Source organism: Podarcis cretensis, assembly GCF_951804945.1.
Source record: "Podarcis cretensis genome assembly, chromosome: 15".
NCBI classification, from domain to species: domain Eukaryota; kingdom Metazoa; phylum Chordata; class Lepidosauria; order Squamata; family Lacertidae; genus Podarcis; species Podarcis cretensis.
Window position 1 is genome coordinate 11,921,050 of NC_137185.1, and position 15,961 is coordinate 11,937,010.

Here is a 15,961-nt window from a genome sequence, read left to right on the forward strand (position 1 = left end):
AAAACAGTACATAGATATATAACAGCAGCTGAGCAGTAAAACCACAGGAGATTTGCAGACCTTTATGCACTTGGAAGGGGACAGTATCTATTTTTGTTTTGATGTACAACTTACGGCACATACCGTTTTTAATTTAGAACTGCTGTCCATCCCTCTGGCTGGATCTGAGGATGAGAGGATGCAGTTGCGTTTGGGATTGTTTAATTGTGGCCTCCAGGGGTCAGCATAAGCTTGGGAAACAGTTTTTCAGCATGTGAAATACTGTTTGGTGGCAAGAATCCAAAGTGGAGCAGTAGAGCCAAATACTGAGCTAGTTTCTGAGTTACACAGGTCTCTTCCTTGATGTTCCCTGAAAAAATAAGTGGATCAGGGAGGGAGAAGAGGGAAAATCTTGTTCTTTACCAACATGATGGAGGCCTTGAGAGATGGCAGTGGAGGAACCCTTCTGCAGACTATTTTAGGCTGCGATCTTATACTCACTTACCTGGGAGTGAGGCCCATTAAAAACAACTGGGATTCCTTCTGAGCATAAGTCACTTTGCTCAATTTGCAATGTGAGTTGCACTAAAGCTTAGTGGGAGTTGGGAGAACAAAGGTACCGTCCTGCAGGGCTGGAGATCAGATGTGGCTCTCAGGAAACTCGCCAGGCTACACTCAAGGTGGTTTCCCCCCTGGCTCAATTGTGTCCTTCAACTCTGATAACTCTTGTCAGTGATGCGTGTGTTTGTAGAAACCAGCTTGCTCTGCAAAAGGCAACATCTTATTTGCATTGCCCCACCCACCTTTGCTTCTGGCCCCGCACACCAAGTGGCATGTGGCCCTTGGAAGGTTTCTCAGAATAGAGTGTGGCCCTCTGGATGACCAAGTTTCCCTGCCCCTGCTCTTACCACAGTAGCGGTTATAGGAACGCCCTTTCTCAAGACCCTGGAGAACTGCCGGTTAGAGCAAGCAGTGTTGGTCCAGGTGGACAGATGGGCTGTCCTGTCCCCATATACTGTAGTCATTCCTGTCGGCCCAGCCCTAGACTTCTTGCATGTGCACCCCTTCCTTGTTTCATCTCCGCCAAGCTAAGCAGTTGGCTCCTTACCTCTCTCGCCCTGACCTAGTCACTGTGATCCACATGACGGTCACCTCCAGACTGGATTTTTGTAACTCGCTCTACATGGGGCTGTCCTTGAGACTGACCCAGAAACTCCAGCGGGTGCAGAATGCCGTGGTGAGACTCCTTACAGGGTCTTCGCTGCGAGATCACATTCACCCAGTGCTATACCAGCTGCACTGGCTCCCGGTGGAGTACAGGATCAGGTTTAAGGTGCTGGTTTTAACCTTTAAAGCCCTATACAGCCTAGGACCCTCGTACCTACGGGACCGCCTCTCCTGATATGTCCCACAGAGGACCTTATGGTCTTCCAGCAAAAACATCTTGGAGGTCCCGGGCCACAGGGAGGTCCCGGGCCAGGGCTTTTTCGGCTGTGGCTCCGATCTGGTGGAACGCTCTGTCACAAGAGACTAGGGCCCTGCGGGACTTGACATCTTTCCGCAGGGCCTGCAAGACAGAGCTGTTCCACCAGGTCTTTGGCCAGGGCACAGCCTGACCCCCTCTTTTGGCAATCCTCACAGAACTCTAGCCCAGTGGTTGCCATTAACCTGATTTGAACTGATTTTATAATGAACTGATTTTAGAATGTATTATTTTACTGTTGTTAGCCGCACTGTGCCCTGCTTCGGCTGGGGAGGGCGGGATATAAATAAAATTTTATTATTTTATTATTATTGTTCTCTGTCTCTGGAAAGCTTGTGTTGGCCTGAGTCCGACACATCTCCCTTCTGTCCCTCACATTTCCAGGTTCTAGATCTGGTCGAGGTGTTCCTGTCGAAGCAGCCTGAGAACCCCCTCGTGTTCACCATCATCGACCCGCTCCTCTCCGTGATTGAGCAGAGCATGAGCAGCGAGTCCGACAAGCAGGAGCAAGACTACCTCCGGAAGACGGCCGATATCTTCACGTGAGTTTGTGGCGAGGTTTCTTATTTGCTATTTCAATTTAGATAGCTAAGGCGGTAGAACAGAAGACTCTTAATCTTGGGGTTGTGGGTTTGAGCCCCACATTGGCCAAGAGGTTCCTGCATTGTAGGGGGTTCGACTAGTTGACCCCCCCCCCCGGGGTCTCTTCCAAGTCTAGGTTTCTGTGATTCTATATATATACCACTACAGTGGTACCTCGGGTTAAGTACTTAATTTGTTCCAGAGGTCCATACTTAACCTGAAACTGTTCTTAACCTGAAGCACCACTTTAGCTAATGGGGCCTCCTGCTGCCGCTGCACTGCTGGAGCACGATTTCTGTTCTCATCCTGAAGCAAAGTTCTTAACCTGAAGCACTATTTCTGGGTTAGCGGAGTCTGTAACCTGAAGCGTATGTAACCTGAAGCGAATGTAACCTGAAGCGTATGTAACCTGAGGTACCACTGTGCTGACAAACCCCAAAGCAGTTTACAAGAACGTAATACGTACAGTAAAAACCACATAAGAAGTTAAAAACAGACATCACATTATTATAGCTAGGAAGTGGAAGGGGCAAGCAGATTGGAAAATGGAAAAATGGTATAAAGAGGTGTGGGATATAGCTATTAATGATAAATTAACATGTCATTAAGGTAAGAAGGTGAATATGCAGGAGAAATGGTTTTGAGGAAATATGGAGAGTGTTTGTAGAATTTGTACAAACTGAAAGGGGTCAAACCATTGCAAGAGGAGAAATTTTGGGAGGTTGGATAGTTACAATGGAATGGTCTCGGTGGGGGGACACGTTTTTATTCTTATTTATTTATGATTATTACTTTGTCAAAATAAAAAATTAAAACAACAACAACACACAGACACAAAAACAGACATCAGCGAAAATACGTATTCCTCATTGCCTATGTGCGTCTGACGGATAGAAAGGTTTTCACCAGGTGTTGAAATGGAAGATTTGCCGTGCTGGAGTTTATTTCAAGTACCTTTGCTACATTTTTATCTAGAAGTGCAAAACGAACTGGGAGTTGCAGACCTCGTGTTTGCCTGCCTGCATCTTGATGTGGATTCATACCACATGGCACGGGAGGAAGATTTTATTTTTCAGGCAGAACCCTGGATGTGAAACATTGTGTATCCAATGCCAGTCCTACTCAGAGTAGACCCGTTGAAACTAACTTGAGTCCGTTAATTTCGATGGGTCAACCCCAAGAAAAATGTAGATGGATGTGACTCTATACCAGGGTCTGCTGCAAAGAGAGAGTGTTCAGGTCTATAGTTTGTTCCTATTGATGGTTCAAAATTGTCCAGCTGTGCTCTCAAGTCAGCATTTTGAATGTTTTTAGGTAGCTGAGCTGCTGGAACACTTTAGGTGTGGGGGGAAAGTGCAGTATACCAATTATGAATAAAACAAGAACGGATTCATTCCCTTGGCTTTCAGGAACCACCTATGTAGATCCAAGCAGTACTGCAAAAATGTGGCCCCCATCCAGGAAGAACTGCACACTCAGCTGGAGAGTCTGGTGAAAAGAGCTTGTAAGCAGAGCGACTCCTCTGTTGCCCTTTACTGCTTCAGGTGGGTCGTTTGGGCAGGTATGTGGGTTTAAGACACACGCACGCACGCACACACACACACACACACGCACACACACACACACACACACACTCTCTATCTTCTCATTTAACGCTGCAGTTGAAAGGAGTCTGGAACCCTGAGATTTTCATTGAAAAGCAAAACCCGTTTTTCTAAGTTTAAAAGACTTAAAGCAGGTTCCTAGTTCTCACGGTTTTGGAGGAAATCTGCAGAGGTATCTTCTTCATTTATTACTATTATAATTATTAATGGGACGCGGGTGGCGCTGTGGGTTAAACCACAGAGCCTAGGACTTGCTGATCAGAAGGTTGGCGGTTCGAATCCCCGCGACGGGGTGAGCTCCTGTTGCTTGGTCCCTGCTCCTGCCCAACCTAGCAGTTCAAAAGCACATCAAAGTGCAAGTAGATAAATAGGTACCGCTCCAGTGGGAAGGTAAACGGCATTTCCGTGCGCTGCTCTGGTTCGCCAGAAGCGGCTTAGTCATGCTGGCCACATGACCCTGAAGCTGTACACCGGCTCCCTCTGCCAATAAAGCGAGATGAGCGCCGAAAACCCAGAGTTGGTCACGACTGGACCTAATGGTCAGGGGTCCCTTTACCTATAATTAATAATTTGTACCCTGTTCATCTGACTGGGTTGCCCCAGCCACTCTGGGCGGTTTCCAACATGTATAGCAACATATTAAAACATTAAACGTTAAAAAGCTTCCCTGTACAGGGCTCTAAGAGAATGTCTTCTCCCGTATAGACCTGGCAGGTGTATAAATTATGCAAATTAAATGTGTTTTGTTTTGCATAATTTATTCTGCTACACCAGTAGCCCAGTACAGGCATCTCCCCACTTATGCAGGGGTTACGTATAGTGTAATCGCTTAATAGTGGGGAACACCATCCAAAAAGCCTGCAAACTCCCTCTAAACCTCTGCAAACCCTTTTAAAAACCAGAAGCACTTACCAAACTGGCATGAATGGTGGCAGTGGCGACTCTCAGTCTTTGTCACCACTGGACGACTGTGTGGAAATGACGGCAAGGTAGGGAGGTAGACTGGTATCCCAAAGTGCCTGGCTGTGATTCAGAGGTAAACTGGTACCTCAAAGTGCTTGGCCCCTTCCACACCATTTTCCTGCTCTTTTCAGACCATCAGTGCCCTTTTTGTAGTTTAAATTGATTTGTTTCATTTATTTCCTGGCGCCATGCGTATACACGGTCATGTGCTACTTGAACATGTGTATGTGTGGAGACGCCTGTTAGGTACTTAGTCTAAAAAAGAAAAAAGTCAGAAAGAAGAAAAGGCTAGAAAAGGGAAGGGGGGGGGAGAAAGGGAGAGAAAAATAAAAGAAAGGAAAAAACTAAAGAAAAATTGAAAAGAGTAAAAGGACCTCCGGCTCTCTTCTGCAGCGACGTATAATATTCATTCCTTACAAAGCCAACCATTCGGTCTTCTATAAACCAGTATTATTTTAATCCTCAAATCCCGATATTGCCAGTTCATTTTCACTCAAAAAGCCTATAAGAAGTTTCCAGTCTACAAATTGTTACATACAAGCACCAACTTTGGAATGAATGTTTGTTTATACCCCCCCCCCCCCCGTTGATTACTTATGTTACATAGTTTTTAAAACCAATAAAGCGTTTAACTGGGCGGGGGGTGGGGTGGAGTTTCCAATCCTTAACAGATGTCAGTAACGATTTTTCTCTTAATTAAACATGTTAACTTTGCCATCTCAGCCAGATCCAATAATTTTACCAGTCATTCATCTATAGTGGGCAGGGCTTTCCATCTTTCCATCTTTGTGCAGTCTCACCGTTGTAGTCGTATATCGGAGTAATCTTCTGTAGTCCTTTTCTAACTGTGTTTCCCTTAGCCCTAAGAGAAAGAAAGACATGTGTATTATACTAGGTGCTGAAACCCCAACTCCTTGCCACTAGAAACCTATCCCTACCCCCTGCCTGGCATTTCTCACCCTATCCTCGCAGCCGTAATAAGGTCTAGAAACTTGCTTTTGAAAATGGAAAGCTGAGGTTCACGGAGGTTCTGAACCTAAAAGAGATTTCTGAGCTGGTGCAGCATGGCATGATACATACGTTTCTCCCTGACTCTTATCTTGCGTATCGCTCTGCTTTTAGTGGGTCCCTGTACCTCTTCCGGGTATTGAAGGGGAACACGGCTGCTGAAGCTGCTCCGCAGGTCGCTCAGCCAAAAAAGAAGCTGAAGAGCAGCGAAGGAAGCGGTGTGCCGACTGCTCAGGTGAGGAGGTCCTGCATTTCTGCGTCTGTGTCAGTAAACCGCAGCCTGCGTTCTGCTAGCATGGGGGCAGTCCTGGCTGCCGCAGCAAATCCCACCCCCTGCCTTAGCCTCCTCCAATCAGAGGCTGGCGCAGGACCCTTCCTGAAAAACTTACCCTCATATATAGCAGTGGCAGATTTGTTCTCTGATCATTGTGTCACCAGAGAGGTAGCATCCACAGATTACAGTGGTACCTCGGTTTTCGAACGTCTCCATTGACGAACATTTCAGTTTTTGAACTCGCCTCAGAAGTTGAACATGCTGCACGGCTTCCGTATTGAGTTTTCTGTATTGAGGCTTCCATACTGAGTTTTGAGTTTTCAAACGTTTTGGAACTCAAATGGTCTTCCAGAATGGATTACGTTCAAAAACCGAGGTAAAAATGTAAAGGTAAAGGGACCCCTGTATTATTATTATTATGAGTAGTAGTAGTAGTCGTAGTAGTAGTGGTAGTAGTAGTATACCGCCCTATACCCAAATGTCTCAGGATGGTTCACAAGATAAAATCCCAATATAAAAACACAAAATACATAATCAGAGCAAAAACAACCCAGAAACACACACACCCTCTGACAGATTTTCAAAGGGCATTGGATGACAATCAGCCAAAGGCCTGGTTAAAGAGGAACATGGGGAGAGCATTCCACAAGCTGGGAGCTACCTCAGAAAAGGCCCCATTCTCGTACAGTTGCACCTAATGTTACGTCCACTTCAGGTTGTGTGTTTTTGTCTTGCATCCTGCGGCAACCCAGAAGTACCGAAATGGGTTACTTCTGGGTTTCGCCGCTCGCGCATGCACAGAAGTGCCAAACTGCGCTGTGTGCCTGCACAGACACGACGCTTCAAGTTGTGGGCTTTTCACGTTACGGACGGGCCTCTGGAACGGATCCTGTCTGTGACACGAGGTACCAAACACTTACTCCTTTTATGTCTTTTTCTCCTAGTCCCTTGCTGTCGGCAGCCTGGACCTGGACCGAGTGTCCGCTGTGTACAAGGAAGCGTTGAACCTGTTTTTGACAAAGCGCAAGAGCCCGCTGACAGGGCCCATGTTTCTCGACCTCTTTGAACGCCACCCGGTAGGTAGCGGAAGAGCCCGGTCTCACGTCCTTTCCACACCACGTGGGCACACAAAATGCACATTGGTTGTTGATCGGTTTCCTGGGATCCGAGTGACGTCCCAGGAATGGAAGGGGTGTTCTGTTGTCAAAGCCTTCACAGGGTAGTTAGTCTTCTGTACCTCAGAATTTATGACACATCTCTCTGTCCAGGGCCACATTCACACCATGAATTTAAATCACCACTTTCAACTGTCATGGCTACTGCCCTCCCCCAAAGAATTCTGGGAACTGTAGTTTAAGGGTTCTGAAGGTGGCTAGGGCAGCTTGATTTCCCTTTGCTGGCCAGATTTGGAGACGTGACAGGCCTGTGGGTTGGAAATCCCGCCCCTTGCTTGTCCTAAAACACCACTTGTGATCCTGGTGATGTGAGGCTCCACTAACACCCAGGTCTCTTCTTTTCCCCTCAAAGATCATGTGCAACCAACTGATTGACACCATTGTCAAGTCGATCACAGAAGGCGCTCGACAGCACCAGCAGGTAAGTGCAAAGGCAGCCAAACTGAGTGGGGTCTGGGGTGGAATTTACCTTTTGTGTTTGTGTATATCAGTGCAAAGGGACACTAGGTGGACACAGAGCCTAGGGCTTGCCGATCAGAAGGTTGGTGGTTCGAATCCCTGCGACGGGGTGAGCTTCCATTACTCGGTCCCTTCTCCTGCCAACCTAGCAGTTCGAAAGCACGTCAAAGTGCAAGTAGATAAATAGGTACCACTCCGGCGGGAAGGTAAACGGCGTTTCCGTGCGCTGCTCTGGTACTCCAGAAGCAGCTTAGTCATGCTGGCCACATGACCCGGAAGCTGTACGCCGGCTCCCTCGGCCAATAAAGCGAGATGAGCGCCGCAACCCCAGAGTCGGACACGACTGGACCTAATGGTCAGGGGTCCCTTTACCTTTATATCAGTGCAAATGATGCGATGCCAATGACTTCTTATGTACGTTTCAGAGATTTTTAAAACCAATCACAGCTCCCTCTTTCCATGAATTCTCCCTCTCCTTCCCAGGTTTAACAGCAGCTTAGCGTTAACATCTTTCAACTACACTAATTGCAATTAATGCTCATCAAGGTCCCCGAGTTTTAAGCAAGAAATAGTGGTGTGTGGTACATTTACTCCTGACCCTGACATATTTCTTCCTTTCCTGTTGGCAGTGTCAGGATTTGGCTTATCTTGTAAAATGGCCGGCGCTGCGATTTGTAATAAATAGCTTTGAATACTTACTAGGTGGGAAAGCAAGCCTTGATGGGACTACTAATGGTTTGCCTCAGATGTCTGGCTCTCACAGAGGGAGGTTTTGCCCATTCCAATAGTTATAATTACTTGTGAGGCAGAAATGTGTCTAGAATATGAAGTGGTGCGAGGAAATTGCCTTGGTGTTTCCCTCTCTGTTTTCTTCCCTTTTCTGTTTTTTCCTGTGGGTCATTGAGCTTCCTACCATTGTCAGCCTGCCATTGTTCATAAGCATCGAACTCTTACCTCCCAAATTCCAGACTGAAACATGCACAGAAATGAGGCTGAATTTCCCTCGTCTCGCACACACAAGCACACACACTCTAATGCGGTTCTGATCTTATTGCTGTGACAATTTTCCCCCTCAGGGAAGTTGACCTTCAAAATGGCTTCCTCAAGTTGTTTATCCCTGAATGAAGGGGATTTCTGATTGTGTGTGTGTGTGTGAGAGAGAGAGAGAGAGAGAACTCATTTATTTCCTTTTTCTCCTGGATGAAATTTAATTTATCTCTGTATCACTTAGCTACCTATGAGAATCCCCTGAGTTTAAAGCAAGATAATGGCTTTAAACTCAGGCACAGTCTCTACATAGCTCCATCCTTATTTCAGACATTGTGATGTATCGGTATATCACGATGTTTAACTGGTGACATACCACAATGTTGAAAACTAGATGTAGCCCAGCCCTAATATGAACGCAATAAATTAAAATAAAACAAATAAGATGGAACAGAGTCTGTCTGATTATTTTTTAAAGAGGCAATTTATGTTCTAGGCTGCTTCTGCAGCCTTGAGACTCCTCGATTTGCCAGGATAAAAAAAACAAAACAAAAAACCCCCCAGCAACCAAAAACTACACTCCAGCACATGGCGTCTTATGACTAACGTACAGCATGGCATTAAAAGAGGGGGGAAAGACGCCTCGCGTGAGTGCTCACTTCTGCCCACACCGGCAGTGAAGCGATGACTCAGTTGCACGAACGCATTTGAAGTTGAATGCCTTCACCATAGATGTTTTTCAGCAGGTGGTAAAGAGAGAATTAATCAAGGAACATTTTGCATAAAGAATGAGAGGCAATAAAGTGGTTTTTCTTTTCAAAGAAAATTAAATAACCCTGCTCTGGTTAGTGTTGCCTACTCTCTCTTTCTGAACTGCAATTAGCGCTTTCAGCGATTATTTTGTCGATTGCCCTTTTATCCCACTCCTCTGGCCAGAGAGCTCAAGCCAGTGTGTGCCCTGTCTTGCCCCTCCCTGTTAATGGTCACAACAACCTTGCGAGGAGATTTTGGCAGAGAGAGAGCGCTAGAAGTGGCCAGTCCAATTTGGCAGCCCCCTAGGTAACGGGGTGGGGAGAGAAGGGGGTGTCAGAAAGAAGAGAGGAAAGGGGCACTCTTACTGCTTGTGGCTTATCCCACTGCCAGCATGTAGCCTCCAGCAGATCACGCCAGAAGGAATGTGGCCCTTGGCAGAGAACGAGTTCTCCATCTTCACCCTGGTCCATGAGGTCCTCCCCTCTCCCTCACATCCCTTTAAATAGAGCATGTATTAAAGCCAAAACCTAAAGTGTGACATTACCTGTCCTCCATCGAGTCAGCGATTCCTAATTTGGCATTTTCCTCCTTTGCATAGAAGAATCTTCTCTCTCTGTGTTTTTAAGGAAGTGGCCCTTTTTAGACGAGATGGGCAAAGAGGAAAAAGCTTCAGGCCTTCAAAATGGAGAGGACCCTGGCCCCAGGCCAGGCAAGCACTTAAGCGGTTTTAATTTAGGCCAGTCAATCGATCTTAATTCTGCCTGTATTATCACGCACCTCCCAGGGGCCAAAGCTGTTGCATCAGTCCCCCCCCCCTTTCCTCAGACATCACGTTTGTCTCCGTCTCTCCTGATTTCAGTTCATTTATTCAGAAACAAGAGCCTTTGTGGCACTCTGAAAACCAAGCAGATACATAAGGTTTCATGGACTAGGTAGAGTCCAGGAAGCATTTGGCTGTGATTGACATGATGATGATGATGATGATGATTTATTCTTTCTGCCCCACCCATCCGGCTGGGATTTCCAGCTAAATATAAAAAATAATAAAATGTCAGACATTAAAAACTTCTCTGAACAGGGTTGCCTTCAGATGTCTGCTAGAAGTTGTGTAATTCTTTATCTTCCTGACATCCGATGGGAGGGTGTTCCACAGGGAGGGTGCCACCACCGAGAAGGCCCTCTGCCTGGTTCCCTGTCACTTTACTTCTCTCAGTGAGAGAACCGCCAGAAGACCCTCGGAAGTGGACCTCAGTGTCCAGACTGAATGATGGGAGGTAGAGAAGTTCCTTCACATATAATGAGCTCAGGCCCTTTAGGAGCATTTGGAGTCAGACAGAGTCCCTAAGGTACTCTGGGCCCCAGTTCTTTTCTCACATTGTGACTTTTGCGTAGCACACAAACAAATTAAGCCTGGCTTAAATACAGTTCAGAGGGGAGTAATCCTCTCACCAGTCCAGATGGCACGCAGCTGGCTCCCATATCCTTACTCCAGAGGAGGCTAGCAGAAGCAAAACACAGTTGTCCGGGAGGGCAGTGGTTGTCATTCTCTTCCCCAGCTGTTAGTACAGGTCTTATTTCACTGAAGTGTGCAAGTTCTAGTAGTGTTATTTCATAGTTAACTTGATGGCTACCAACCTGAGCTGCTTTAGAAGGGAATCAAACCAATTCAGGGAGGCTATCCGGGGCCACAAGTCAGTGGCAGCTTGTCTCCTGATACCGAGGAGCATTGATGGGAAAGGCGGCTGCTGCTGCTGCTTGCGGACTTCCTGGGGGCACCTGATTGGCCACTGTGGGGCAGAAGAGGAGGGAGGGAAGAATGCTGAGCAGATTAAGGTCTGTTGCAGCAGAATTATTTAAGCCCAGCTTGCACCTTCTTAGGTTGTTCAGGCGATGCCCTTCTAAGGTCTGCTTTGGCCTCCTTATCTTCATTGCCACAGGTTGGAAGGGATAATGAGAGCTCCCCGCCTGGAGCAGAGGAGATGAATTGCTCACCAGAGCGTAGCTAACCTGTCTCTCAACAGCCGACTCTCTCCGTGGAAACGTACCGGGGCAGTCCGCAAGGACTTGTAGGGTTGAGTAATTTCCCTAATGTGCTCGAATTATATTTGCCGTTTGATGCGTAGAGAGCAGAGGCCTTTAAAAAGAAAAAGAAAAAAAAGATAGGAGACTGACAAGAATCCACACCAGCCTTTTCTTCTTCTTCATTTTTTGCAAAGTCCACCAAGTGTAGCCTGAGGGGAGTCTATTGCCTCGGTTGCAAGGTCACAGGTAGCTTGCAACTTGGAGGTGCCAGTGAGGGACTTTGCTAAGACATCTCTTCTTTCACCAAAGCGTTTGACTAGCAGGTGGAGCGGGAACTTCTGTCGCATCTTGACATTTCATCTCCTTGGAATCCCACTTTGGCAAATTTTGGTGTCAAATGTTTACTAGGTAAAGGGACCCCTGACCATTAGGTCCAGTCGTGACCGACTCTGGGGTTGTGGCGCTCATCTCGCTTTATTTTCCGAGGGAGCTCAGCATGTGGCCAGCATGACTAAGCCGCTTTCTGGCGAACCAGAGCAGCACACGGAAACGCCGTTTACCTTCCCGCCAGAGCGGTACCTATTCATCTACTTGCACTTCGTGCTTTCAAACTGCTAGGTTGGCAGGAGTAGGGACCGAGCAACAGGAGCTCACTCCGTCCCGGGGATTCGAACCGCCGACCTTCTGACCAGCAAGTCCTAGGCTCTGTGGTTTAACCCACAGTGCCACCCGCATCCCGTTTACTAGGTAGTTTTTCAAAATTGTAAATATTCACTGGAATCGTTGGTCAAACACCCGTTATTAATATCTGGCATCCAGCGATGCCCAAAAGCGTTTTGCAGCTTAAAAGAACAAAGAGGTGGCTCAAGGACTAACACATTTCCTAAGACTGTAAAATCCGGTGCAAGATAAAAGCTTTGGTGCGCACCATACATTGTAAGCACTTTTGCACCACTTTAGCAGTCATGGATTCTCCCCCCCCCCCCCGCACCCAAGAATCTTGGGAACTGAGGGTGCTGAAAGTTGTTAGGGGACCGCTCCCAGTGCTACAGTTCTCAGCACCCTTAAACTACAGTTCCCAATATTGTTTGGGGCAATCTCCTTACGAGAAAGCACCTTACAATTTTTCTCCTGCTCTGGAAGGTAGGACTCGAACAAGTGGATTCAAGTTATAAGAAGTATTTTGACGAAACATCAGGAAAAACTTTCTGACAGTAAGAGCTGTTTGACAGTGGAACGGCTTCCTTGGGAGGTGGTGGACTCTCTTTCCTTGCAGGTTTTTAAGCAGAGATTGGAGGGCCATCTGTCATGGATGCTTTAGCTGAGATTCCTGCACTGCAGGGATTTGGACTAGATCAGGCATGTTCAGCTTTCAAGAGACCGTGATCTTCTCCCACTGTAAAAAGACTGGCAGTGATCTACCAAAGGTGTTGAGCTTTTGGGGGGGCAGGGCAGGATCTTGCGGTCGACAATGCACCCACCACGATCAACCAGTAGATGGCAATAAACTTGATGGACATCCTTGGACTAGATGACTCTTGGGGTCCATTCTCATAGAATCTCATAGAATCATAGAGTTGGAAGGGACCCTGAGGATCATCTAGTCCAGCCCCCTGCAATGCAGGAATATGCAGCTGTCCCTTATGGGGATTGAACCTGCAACCTTGCCGTTGCCAGCACTTCCAACTCAACAATTCTCCCAGTCTTCTCCTCTTTCCTCTGACCTCTCATCATCATTCCACAACCAATCCCTGGGCTCTCACCACTTCTCTACAGCCAGCAAATCCATGACAGTAGGCATCAGCTCTGCCCCACTCTGGGAGCAACGCCCCCCCCCCCCGCTCCAAACTCATAAGCTCTTTGGGGCATAAGGGTTGGCCAACTTCCCCCTCTTTATTTTTGGCCTGTCTCAGAATCTGGCTGTGTTCCCTTAAGTCAGCAGGTTGCACATCCTGTAACTGGCTTCTGTCTTGGCCACCGATATACGATTAAAAATAAAACCGCAGCTCCTGCTCAGAAGTTGCACAGAGACAGGATCTGGTCCTGGCACAAACTGGTATATCACAGCGTTCATCAACCTTGTGCCCTCCAGGTGGCTTTGAGTTGAAGCTCCCATCACCCGTTGACCACAGCTGGAGCTGATGGGGATTGTAACAATATACAGTGGTGCCTCGCAAGACGAAAAGAATCCGTTCCGCGATTCTCTTCGTCTAGCGGTTTTTTCGGATTGTGAAGCAAGCCCATTGACAGCTTAGCGGATTAGCGCTATTAGCGGTCTAGCGGCTTTTAGCGATCAGCTGTTAAGCGGCTTATCAGCGGAACAGCTGATAAGTGGCTTAGCGGCTTAGGAAAGGGGGGGGAGCGAAAAAAACCCGCGGAACTCGCAAGATTTTTTCATCTTGCGAAGCAACCCCATAGAGAAATTCGTTTAGCGAAGCGCCTCCAAAACAGAAAACCCTTTCGTCTAGCGGGTTTTCCGTCTTGCGAGGTGTTCATCTTGCGGGGCACCACTGTATATTTTTTTAATCTGGAGGGCACAAAGTTTGCAGAGCTGGGCTTTCTTTTCTGGAAGGTGATGGAGTTTTTGCCACTAGCTGATGAAATAAAAATGGAAGCTCTCCCCGGTTCTTCCTAATCTTCTTTCTCCTGCTGGCTTAATTTCCGCAATGGTTCAAAGATAGGAAGAAGCAAAAGACCTTTAAGTGTCTCTGTGTTGAATGGCTCTGTTTGTGGCCTTTAGGAACCCAACCGAACGAACCAACCTTTCCGTGTCTGATGTGCTTCCGAGATGCAGGTTGTTAAAGGCTAGGTTATCTGCGTGTGCAAGGATCAGGGCTCAGAGACAATCAGTACTTGTGCAAACATCCACGGGGTTTGAGGTTTCTTTTGCCTGGGAGTTTCCAGCTGTTTTTACTCACTGTACAGCAACAAACCTGTTGGCTTCCCAGTGTGCATTTAGAAGGGCACTGTGCCTTCAGAGGGGTAAGGTGTCAGGGGATGAGCCTGAACAACAAAGACTTGGGGTGTGTTGTGGTGGGATGGGAGGTGGAATCCCCTGAAGTCTTAAAAGCAGCTGCAAAATGGGATTCCTCTGGGAGGATGCGTAGGTCTCCTTCTCCCTTATATCATTTCCTTGCACCGCAAAACTACTACAGTGGTACCTTGGTTTAAGAACAGCTTGGATTAAGAACGCCGCAAACCCAGAAGGAGGTCTTTTGGTTTGTGAACTTTGCCTTAGAAGCAGAACATGTTCTGCTTCCTGTTGAGTGTAAATTGAGTCCTCTGCTGCTATGGGAAAGCACGCCTTGGTTTAAGAAAGCTTTGGTTTAAGAACGGACTTCCGGAACGGATTAAGTTCATAAACCTAGGTACCACTGTATTAGACACAGGCTTAGGGGTGGGTTGGGGAGATCGCTTCCTATATTGTACCAGTTTCCATTAGTTCACCTGCTTTTCCACCCCTTTCTTTTTCAGGCCCAGGCATGCATGCTTCTTCAGAAAGCTCTGCAGACCCGGGATTTCAGGCTCTCGCTGTCCGAAAATGAGTGGGAGGAGCTGATCAGGGAGAGCACCAATCAGATAAAAGAGGTGAGGCGTTCCACCCTGATATTAAAACCAGTGTTTGGTCCCCCCCCCCAGATAAATCTCATATCTCTACTCTACTGCTATCTTGAGAGTATGATCTGGTCTGTAGACAGGAGAACTGCACTCACATGCTGCTGAGGAAAAGGAATGGGCTGTGTTCATGCAACAGTTTATTCCATTTCCCTTACTGTTAATTTGCACATTTTATTTGAGCTTCCTCGTGATGTAAACGCCACTTCTGGAACCATAGTGGAAGTTTTAGCACCCATTTCCGTATCAATTGCCTTCAGGAAAAAACCCACTAACACAGAAAATTACAGGAGTAAAGTGACGGAATTTGGGGCGGTATACCGGCATACAGGTCTGTTATGGGTTAAGGGGCTGCTTGTGCGTAAATGGTTGAGTTCTCAACTCATGCAATCAGTTTCTAAAACTCTCCCAGACCACGGAGCCATGGGTGCATGGCTGCCTCAATCGCTGGCAGCATCCATCAGTGGGCGCTTCCGGAATTTACGCCAACATAAGAGTTCCTTAACGGAAACTCTCCTTCTGGATTCTCTGCGTGACAGTTTCCTGCGCGGAGTAGGCATCCCCAACGGAGGTCCTGAGATTTCTCCGCTGTTCTCACTGGAAGTATCTTGGAGCCCTCCCTCCGACTGAGTTTCTGCAGGAACTCTCTCTCTCCCCCTGCTGGTTCCTTCCTCAGCGTCCGAGGGTCTCCTAGCCTCCTGGAGCCCTTCCACCACCTGACTCTCCGATGGCAGTTCCCTGACAGGGTCTTTCCTGCTTTTGCCATGGGGGAATTTGGGAACAGAGGCACACGTGTGGAAAGTGGAGGGGGGCGAGTTGCAGTGTTGTCCAATAATGTTTGCTGTTGTACCCACTCCTATTGGCATGAATGAAATTTAGCACAACGTAGCAGTGTATCCATGAAAAAGGCCACAATCCCATAATGCAAACTGTGAAAGGAACATTAGAGAACAGGACAGAATACAGTTGGCCAAAGTCCTTATCCAAACTATTCCTTTAGATATTTAGCAGGTCGTGCTGGCAAGGGCTGATGAGAGTTGTTGGCAAAAACATCTGG

General features: G+C 47.3%; 1 protein-coding gene across 1 annotated transcript in view; it reads left to right on the forward strand.

Moving 5' to 3' along the window:
• Positions 1–15,961, forward strand: part of MYBBP1A (MYB binding protein 1a) — a 56,827-nt gene that overhangs the window by 27,521 nt on the left and 13,345 nt on the right. The window contains exons 19-24 of the mRNA XM_079955415.1: positions 1,847–2,004; positions 3,454–3,588; positions 5,734–5,854; positions 6,838–6,969; positions 7,421–7,489; positions 14,764–14,877. Coding sequence (XP_079811541.1) covers positions 1,847–2,004; positions 3,454–3,588; positions 5,734–5,854; positions 6,838–6,969; positions 7,421–7,489; positions 14,764–14,877 — 729 coding nt within the window. The remainder of the gene's footprint in view (positions 1–1,846; positions 2,005–3,453; positions 3,589–5,733; positions 5,855–6,837; positions 6,970–7,420; positions 7,490–14,763; positions 14,878–15,961) is intronic.